Below are 10,216 nucleotides of genomic sequence, written 5' to 3' on the forward strand. Positions count from 1 at the left end.
TTGTCCTACCCTGTTATCCCATTTTACTTCGCTCTCTTCTAATGTTTCCGGTCGGTTACGATGGAGTTCTAATTTCTATACTGTTGACATGCGAGCCAACGTTTGATTGATGAAACAAGATTTTTCCCTTGGTCTTGGAACTTCCCAAGAAGTTTCCGAAATTGAGAGATATGCTATAACAATTCTCAGACGAAAGATGGTGGGGCTGCAATAACAGCAATCCGAAATTTTTTTTCAGCTGAGTAACGAAGTTGATTTTTCTTCACACTATCTGTGCCAAAATTCCATTTTATGGACAATTTGATGAAAATCCTTTTTGCCATCTCCGTTGAGGATACCTACAATTTCAAGAAATCCCCCAAAAAAGTGAAAACACAAATCAGTCCCCCAAAAAAGTATTGTAGATGTAATTATTGAATAGCATTTCCTATTAAAAGTTCAAAGAGTCTTTACCGAATACCCTGCGCTTGGATTTTTTTCGTATATATCATCATTCCACTACTGAAACTTTCATGTTACAGGTATTGCAGTCTAATATCATTATCTTAAGAGGAATGTCGATGCCAGAGACACTATCAATCCATATCTTTTCTGGAGAAACTCCACAGAATGTGACCAAACAATTTGCAGCCTTAGTAAGGAAAGAACAAACAACTGAAGTCACTCTGTCGAATCTCGGTCTACACATCTGTCCTGAGGAAGAGCAGGATATAACTGAAGAAGATTTGAAGTGGATAATCAATTATATGGAAAGTCAAGGTGCCCCCTGGGACAGTTACTGCATTCACAAAAAGTTCTATCCCACTCTGGACAGAGTCCTGGGTCAAGCTGAGCAGGAACTTCGAAAAAAAATTGAAAAAGTTCTCAATAAAAGAGGAAAAACCGTTTTGTATCACGTTTCTAATTTGTGTTCATATGGAAAGAGTAATTTAGCTTCTGAACTCGCAGAACAGTCTTTGTTACTGGAGAATGTTCATGGAGCTTATGTAGGAATAAGCGACAACGAAAGTGTTGTCTATCCCAACTGGCTGGATGAACGAACTATCAAGATGTACGATGCTGAAATTAAAAAATATCTTCAAGATTCTTCTGCTTTAAAGTTCCTTTATCTGCGTGACCTATGGCCCAGGGATGATTCAAATATTACGACGGATTTTTCTAAGTTCGATTATATTCCAAAGGTAATTGACTTTATTATTACACATACCACAGAATAATTTATTGCCACTGACAGCATACACTCTAAAAAGATTTAAAATATTGAACATGTATTCTACTCTATCTTAGGAGTCTTTCCTTCATCATACTTTTTTGACACTGCTGTTACGTTCACCTCGTACTGAAATGTGCCTTTGTAGCGGCTCGCCGCTACATATACACTCATATACATACACACTGACCAACGTCACCGAGAAAAGATGGCTGGTGCACGCACCTCCAGTCATTGTGTAGTGACCTTACGCAATGTTCCCACTTTGTTGGACTAGAGTTAATACGTGTCTGAAGAAGGTAGACGTCGGTAGGACATCTATGATTTCCGTAGAAAGATCTTGTCAGGATCTGAAGAATCGTGTAGTTAGACATTGAACCTCGCGTTCCCGCTTTGTTGGATTAAAGTTGAAGTTGTGTCGTGGGTCCGACTCCACGAGAGGCACAGTCGGCTGGGTTTGATGTCGTTGGGACGTGATGCCAGTTGGCTGTTGGGAGTCTGGTTTGTAAGTCCGATACTCGATTGGCAACAAATGTCGGCCAGGGTGACGCATGTTTTTGGAGACAGGCGAGTACTATTTGCAAGTCACTGCACTCGTGAATGGATATGGCTACGAGTTTCATAGTGTCTCTGACGCATTCCAAGACTCGAGCCAGCAGATGTGCAGCGCACAGCTCAAGTTTAGATACTGTCTGGTGCATTGTTGTGGCGATCTTGGAATTTCCTACGCTGAGGTGCACCTCTGTCTGGGAAATTCCATCACCTCTAGTTCTGAGGTAGATTGCTGCGGAGTAGGCTTGGGTAGACGCGTTACAAAACCCATGTAGTTCCAGGTTTAGTGAGTCTGGTGTCCGCTTGAGATATCGACTGATGTTTATTTTTTGGAGTGTTACGAGTTGAGACTGAAATTTTCCCCATTTTTCGAGAATTGTCTCGGGCATTTCTTCGTTCCAATCCATGCCAAGTAACCACAGTTCTTGAATAAGGATTTGTACTGTGATTTTTACTGTGATTCGAGCCAGTCCACTAGGTCGAAGATCTTGGCGACAGTTGAGAGAATTCCGCGCTTCCTATCCTTAATCGAGTTATCCGAGGACGCGCAGAACTGGAAGGTGTCTTGATTCATGTTCCATTGGACTCCACGCATCGTAGTGGTTTTCTTCTGATTGAATTCAGAGCTAAGGTCGCCTGCTAGTAGCAGTCTGATGAGAGACTGCTCTGAGGCTCTCAGCGTGGCTAGATGTCCATTTCCTGAGGTTCGTCCTACCGAAAAAAAAGAGTAGTTGTAGCGCATTTTGGATCTCTCTAGTTTCGTCACTTAACGAAGCTCCACTCAGATCCTCATGAACGTAGAAATCGTTCTCCAATATAGCAGAACTTCTGTTTTCATCCATAGCCAGTTGTTTCAGCGCGCGGTTCACCAGGAATAATGCTGGTGTAGTTCCATACGTTACGGTTTTTAAATCGTATGATTTCACGTCCATCGTACCAAATGGTTATCACAGCAGGGTTATCAGCCTTATTGATTGATATTACATGAGGAAGGACAAAAACGTCATTGGATGAAAAGCAGAAATTCTTATCAAAACAGAGCTGATTCTCCTCATTTAACATTTTTTAATTGAATTTCTTTTATTTGTACAGAAAATAAATTGCGATATAACTTGACGCTGACTGAATTTCCATGAAAACTTCTCAACAGTTATTCTTTTATCAGGATGAAATTTTGAACATTTGTGTCTTTTTTCGTAATGAATGAAAAAAAAAACGGGTCCTGAAGTTATTGTTTCGATCCATACTGGGTCACACCCACTCCAACCCACCCGCAAGGGGAGCGAGTGACCAACAAGTCAGTCGAATTCCAAGCCATTCGCAATGGGAGCGAGCGAAGCGACCTACCGACAACCCCGTCGAATTTTTGTTCTCATGATTTTATTAGTCTTTAGTCAAATATACGAGTCAAATTAAGTCGATTGGACTAATTGTAGGTCTAAGGAATAGGTGGATACCCGATTGGTTTCGTCATTACATTTGAATTTAACTCGAAACCAATAGATTTAATCCAAATAATATTATTATTCACTAATTTGATTCTCAAACATTTCAGGAATTGCATACTCTCATGTCAAAGGGATCGATTCCTATTGAATTATTTTCATTGACAGAAGAGTCCCATTATAAAGTCCATAATGGATATGCCAGAGAATTTCAAGCTTTTGTAGGAAAATACGCGAATTCAATACAAGTGGAGCTGTGGAATGAGGACACTTCCAGCGGATGGCTTACATTGAAGAAAATTCTCAATCGAGGCATTGCAAGTGGTCTTCTTGGGCAACTACCATCGGCCATCTATATGTGCAGTGTCACGTTGCCGTCTAATGATGATTTGTGTCAAAGGTAATGCAATATTAGTTCCAATACGACCTCACAACGGACCGAAATCGTTATAAAATGAAAATTGAGGAGAGATTTGATCATATTGAAAAATTATTTCTCCGCTGAAATTAGGTTAGCTTTTTGTCATCACCTAGATGCATCCACATCATGTTTACCGGCTGTATCAAGGTTACAGTCAATTTCATGTTTTTAGCTTGACCATTTTAATTTGTGACAATTTAATTTGTAACTGTTATGTTGTTATGTAAATTTGACGACAGAAGTATAAGCGAATAAAACAAGCAGCGCGACAGAAGCCATTTGACAGATTACATATGACTGCTACTCTCCACGTATCAAGTATCGCGGTAGAGATACGTACCAAGGACGTATGTGTGTACTGCCAGCTACCGCTGCACTTATTCCCAAGCGCCTTCCCCCTCTCCTAATACTCCCCGTTCTCAACAATAACAGATAGACGTGCGCCAGATTTGACAAAAACAAGTTATTCGCTTCGTTTGTTTTGGTTCTCGATTCTCGATTATTTTCTCAATATCTCGATGTTTATGTCGAGAATCGATATCTCGCTATCGATGTGGAGAAGAAAGTGGAAAATTTTGTTTCTCTTATTTTCATTTGTACCAATTTCATTGATAGTAGGCTTCCGAATGGATTCCAATGTATGTTTTCAAAAAATTAATGCATGAGTATTACCATTTATTGAAAATATTAAGACCCATCCCACTCATATTTCATGACAAAAAATGATTTTTTTTTCTCAACAATTTTGGGTGAATTGTTCCATTTTAAGAACTATCACATAAATTGACCTAAAATTTGGTATAGTAATGTTCCTTGATAATCCTAACTAGAAGCCGAAGTTTGAAAAGGTTACCCTGACTTTTAACCGTGTCATAGTGCGCAAAAGTGAAGTCCAACCAAAACAAAATTCAAAAACGACGCTATGTCGAAAAATTTCAATGGGATGGTATTCATATTTTATTGAATGTAGTGTAACATGATAAAAATCATGTACTGTTCCTCGCCTGAACTGACAACGGTTCATTGAGGGAAAAATTCGTCAAAAAGTTGTGATGTATTTCCTCAAACACGTATGCGAGTTTCACACATGTGATCCTTCATGAACCTTTGGTCACTCTGGATGGAAACTCCGAAGAAGTTAGTATGACTGGGAAAACACGAGAGGAACCAATACCAAAAGGGTGCCAGTCCGTTTAACCCCCAACGGACAAGGTCACGCGTGCCCAGCCTTGGACTCCCCATCTGGCGCAGATCAAAAACCGCGGAGGCGTGTGGGAACAGGCGATCATTTCAACTCTGGGAGACGGATAAGAGTCGTACGGCTGTAATCTGGTTTTGCGGCAAGTACCCGTTTCAGGATGTTGCAATGACGGGAGAGGCTGGATTTGTGGTAATGAAGCTGGGAGGAATTCATTTCTACAGCTGTTATGCTCCGCCGAGCCTCACCTTCGACGAATTCACAGACTTTCTGGATAGACTGAGTGCAGATGCGAAGCAGAAATCTTTCCTGGCAATCGCTGGAGGCTTCAACACCTGGGCAGTCGACTGGGGCAGTAAAGAGACCAAAGCAAGGGGGCAAGCACTCCTGGAGGCCATGTCCTCGTTGGACCTTGTTCTGTTGAACACAGGTGATGAACCCATGTTTCAAAGAGGAGAAAAAAGCTCAAACGTAGATCTCACCTTCGTGAGCAGTAACCTCGCAAGAGGAACCTACTCATGGCAGGTAGCTGACATCTACACTACCAGTGATCATCGTGCGATACTCTGGGAGGTAGCTTCCGGCCGAAGGACCAGGCTGGTGCCAAAGAAGACGAATGCAATTAGCTGGAAAGTGAGCACATTCGACCCGAGCTCCTTTCTAATCGGTCTCGACGACTGTCCGATCCCCGGCAGAAATGCCAAGGAGAAGACAGACGATATCATGAGGAGAGTGACTGACGCGTCTGATGCTAGCGTGTCCAAAAAACGAGCTAGTAATCATCACCCACCAGTGTACTGGTGGAACAACACCATCGCCGTCTTACGGAAGGAGTGCAATGCAGCGAGAAGATTGTCTCAACGTGGCTAGAACAAGCCGAATTGTAGGGAGTTGGAAACGAGATACAAGAAGACACGCCAGCAGCTCACCAAGGCCATCAAAAGTAGCAAGAACAAGACATGGAATGAGCTCGTTGCGGAAGTGGAGAGCGATCCATGGGGCCGGCCATACAAAACCGTGATGACTCGACTTAGAAGTCAACCGATGCTATCGCCAACATGTCCGGAACTCATGGAAAAAAACGTCACAGTGCTGTTCCCACAACAGTCGGAGCTACAACGGGGCGTTGAGCGGGAAGAGGAAGAACTGGTCCCACTGATAACTGAGGCAGAACGGTTAGAGGCTTGCAGTAGAGTGGGTAACACCAAAGCCCCTGGGCTGGATGGTGTCCCAAACGTTGCATTGAAATCAGCTATCCGTGCAAAACCGGGATTGTTCCTGGACGCATATAACGAGTTTCTCAGGGAGGGCGTTTTTCCTCCCAACTGGAAGCAGCAGAGGCTGCTGTCGCTCCCAAAAGGCAAAAAGCCGCCAGACGAACTGTCATCATACCGTCCCCTCTGTATGCTCGATACTGCTAGAAAGATCCTCGAACGCATCATCCATAGAAGGATAGAAGCAGTCGTTGACCCATTGTTAGCGGAGAACCAATTTGGTTTCCGGAGAGGCCGATGTACTCTCGATACCATCAGTCTTGTTGTTGGCAACGCTAGGGAAGCGATTGCAGGGACGAGATGGCGCTGGGGCACAAAGAAGCCTTGTGGCAACGTTGGACATCAAAAACGCCTTCAACTCAACCAGGTGAGATCCCATCATGAAGGCTCTGGAAGAGTTCGAAGTACCGCAATACCTGTGGAAAATAGTCGAAAGCTACTTTACTGGGAGGGTTCTTAAGTACGACACGAAGTGCGGGCCCAAAAAATATCGAGTCACTGGAGGGGTTCAGTATTGGGCTCAGTATTGGGACCTCTCTTGTGGAATATCATGTACGATGGCTTACTGAAGCTGACACTGCCACATGGCGTCAGCCTAGTGGCGTTTGCGGATGATGTGGCTGTAGTTATTGTGAGAAAACACCTGAAAGACATGATACTTGTTTTCAACATGGCCTTCAGAACTATTCGTCACTGGATGGACACCGTAGGTCTACAGCTGGCGGAGCACAAGACGGAGGCCATACCGGACGGAGGCTTGCTTCCTGATCACGAGCAGGAAGCAAGTAGAGACTATAACGCTGCAAGTCGTGGACTATGAACTCACTTCCCAGTCGGCCATTCGGTATCTGGGAGTGATGATCGACGCTCGGCTCAACTTTAAGCTTACCGTACATGATATACATGATATACGATACTTTAAGCTCACGTACGGCATTACCATCTGGGGCGATGCACTTCAGTTGCAGGAAGTACAGCGGAAGATCTACCAATCTACCGATCTACCGATTAAGTGCCCTCAGGGTTGCGAGTGCATATCGCACAGTCTCTGCGGATGCCGTATGTGTCATTGCGGGGATGCCATCCATAGAGGTACTAGTTGAGAAGCGAAAATCTCTGTACCGGCGGAAGAGATCGGAAACGCTCAGCCCCGAAGAACTGGTGACGGAATAGAAGCGAAACAGCTTAAGCCGATGGCAGCAGAAATTGGCCGACTCGACCAAGGGTAGATGGACCCATCGTCTGATCCCACAAGTGGCTGTCTGGGTAAGTCGAACTCATGGAGAAGTCAATTACTATCTTTGTCAAATTCTTTCAGGGCACGGGTGCTTCCGGAAATATCTCCGTAAATTCAAACATGAAGATTCCCCGGAGTGCCCGACCAGCACAGGAGTGGATGGGAACGCGCAGGACGTCTTCTTCGCATGTCTCCGTTTCAGTGACATCCGGGATACATGGGAGTCGGACCTCGGAAGGGAAATGTCCCCCGAAAATGTGGTAGAAGCAATGTTGTCATCGCAGGCAGCATGGGACGCAACGAGCGAGTTCACAGCTAAGGTCATGAAGGAGCTCAGGCGTGAGGAGCGGAAGCGCAGGGATGCAGTATAGGTGAAAAATCTATTGGCGAAGTAGTACTTGACGGTGGAGCCGCGAGGGAAATGGGCATGGACGATTAGAGGTAACAAAGAGGAAAACAGGGTTTTTACTGGGTAAGAATCCTAGATCTGGTTTTTAACATCACTTTATTAGAATCTTTTGAAGATTTTCCTAAACCTGTATAAAAAAAAAAACAAACACACAGGAGAGCAAAAATCTCAATTTGGACTTTTCTTTCATTGTTCTCGATTTTTTGTAAATTTAACCCTAAAACCTTAAAAAGACATCATGTGTCATACCATTGTATTCCTCTCACCGAGCACAATAATTTTTGTAACACGAAAATTGTCGGTCCTATTAAAGAAAAATTAACTTATACTTGTAGCATAGAAACCTAAACACTTATGCTCAAAACATGCTTCTCATTATTTTTCCCCCTCGAAGCTCTATAACTTTGGTCGGAAACATTTTCGAGCTCAACTACATTTTAAGTACTTATTTAGCCCTATAAATCATGTTGGGACACCGTATTAGAATTTATTCACAGCAAACGAAACTTTGGTTACACCATGAGAGCTGGAACGAGAGTGTGCTCCCGCGACAACGGTATTAATCCGCCGATCGAGGATGTCCGAATTATTACGAATTGTCACGAGGTGACATAATAAGGTATTTGGCTGCTAAGGCGAGCTCGAATACAATAGATTAAAATAATGCGAAATAAATATAAGTAACTTCGCTACAAAAAATTTCACGTGAATCCCGATGATATGAACTACATTTAAAAGAGTGGAAAAAAAAATTATGAATACGTTGAAATACGATAGTGAATACGTTAATACGTTGTGAATACGTTAATTGTGAATAAATTGAAATAATGCCAAATAAATATAAGTAGCTTCACTACAATACTCCCTTTCTGTGGCAACAAAGAAAAGGATAACTATATGGGACATTCCATGTCAACTCAGCCACCCTGGATTTTTTTGTTTTTCAGAATCCTTAATTAGCATGCTCCCAGTCGAGTACCACATGAGTACATACTTTCTCTAAATTTTCGCTCCTTTAACATTCATTGTTTGGCCAGGACAAATAACAAAAGCTCAAATTTTTGAAAAATCATATCTGGCGAACAAATTGGCCGATTTTAATCAATAAAAAAAGATTTTTTTCGTTTTTTTCATATATTTTGAGAGTAGGAATACAACAGTACCACGAGGATGAATACTAAGCCATTTTTTAAGTTTTTCGTTATTTTAATCCCTCTGTTTCGCAGGGGCCATTCGAAAATCGAATAATTTTTTTTTCTTCGATGAATGATGATATTACTCAACTTTTCCGGGGTATGTGAAAGTGGGATAGCCATATGGAGATGAGAAAAAGAAAAAAATTCCCTGGAAAATTCGATTTTCCGATCATACATGGGACATTCCATGTCAATTCAGCTACCCTGGATTTTTTTGTATTTCGGAATAGACCATTGGCATGTTTAAAGTCAACAAGATGAGTCCAACATTGTTTCAAAATTTTACCCCTATAACTTCACCCTTGTACCTGGCAGACATGCCCAATATCTTTCGCAATAGCGTTAATTGCTCGAATTCACATGATTTTTCACTTATCATGATGATTATTTTTACACGTACGGATTTTGGACAGTCAGGGCCAATCAGAATGCAGCATTTGATGACAAATGACAGGCTGGAGGAAGTTTTATTTCGGATATTTCGAACTAACATATATATTTTTTCGGTTATTTCGTACTCATATATGTATTCTTCCGGATATTTCGTACTAACTCTTCAATTGTTCTCGGAGGTCATTTTGAGGTTGCGTAAACGACACTCCTGAGCAAAATCCGTACGTGAAAAATGATCCGACAAATACCCCTCGTGCTTCAAAATTATCTGGTATTACCCTCAAACTTCCCTGCAAACAAACGATCGTGTCAAGTTTTGCAGGAAAATCCCTCGCGCAAGCGCTCGGGATTTTTGAATCTGCAAAACTTGACACTTTTGTTTGTTTACAACGAAGTTATCGGGAAATAGCCGATAATTTTGAAGTACTCGCGGTATTACTACTGAATAAAAATTGAAAGCCAACGATAGCTCGGCCGGTAGGGCGAGCGATTTCTAATCCGATGATTCGGGTTCGAAACCCAATGGGTGCCGATCGGGTTTCAAACTCCGAGAAATCAAACGTTGTCCGCATTTCTTTGGGAAATGACTTTGGTATTTCTATACACAAACATTGGACAATGGATACAAAAAATGGGAGTGCAATGAAATCAAAGGTTCCGAGTGGGAGTGAGAATAAACAACCGATTTCTCGGAATTCAGTTTCCATGCGAGCCATAGAGTTGCCTCAATAATAACCGTTTGATTAGTCCTCATCACACACTTGAGTGTTGAACATCTCACACGGTCCATTACAGTATCGTTGACAGAAATTCTCCGACGGTTATTCTCCTGTATTTATTCTCCATCAACTTTAATCAAGGTAAGTGATGGTATAAAATAT

The 10,216-nt window shown here is 42.3% G+C and overlaps 1 protein-coding gene across 1 annotated transcript in view; it reads left to right on the forward strand.

Moving 5' to 3' along the window:
- LOC107044203 (sucrase-isomaltase, intestinal) overlaps positions 1 to 10,216 on the forward strand; it is a 165,940-nt gene that overhangs the window by 83,523 nt on the left and 72,201 nt on the right. Inside the window, exons 5-6 of the mRNA XM_015266000.1 lie at positions 522 to 1,181; positions 3,318 to 3,607. Of these exons, the coding sequence (XP_015121486.1) occupies positions 522 to 1,181; positions 3,318 to 3,607 (950 nt within the window). The remainder of the gene's footprint in view (positions 1 to 521; positions 1,182 to 3,317; positions 3,608 to 10,216) is intronic.

Source organism: Diachasma alloeum, unplaced genomic scaffold (genome assembly GCF_001412515.2).
Source record: "Diachasma alloeum isolate Michigan unplaced genomic scaffold, Dall2.0 Dall_scaffold_00687, whole genome shotgun sequence".
In the NCBI taxonomy this organism is placed as follows: Eukaryota; Metazoa; Arthropoda; class Insecta; order Hymenoptera; family Braconidae; genus Diachasma; species Diachasma alloeum.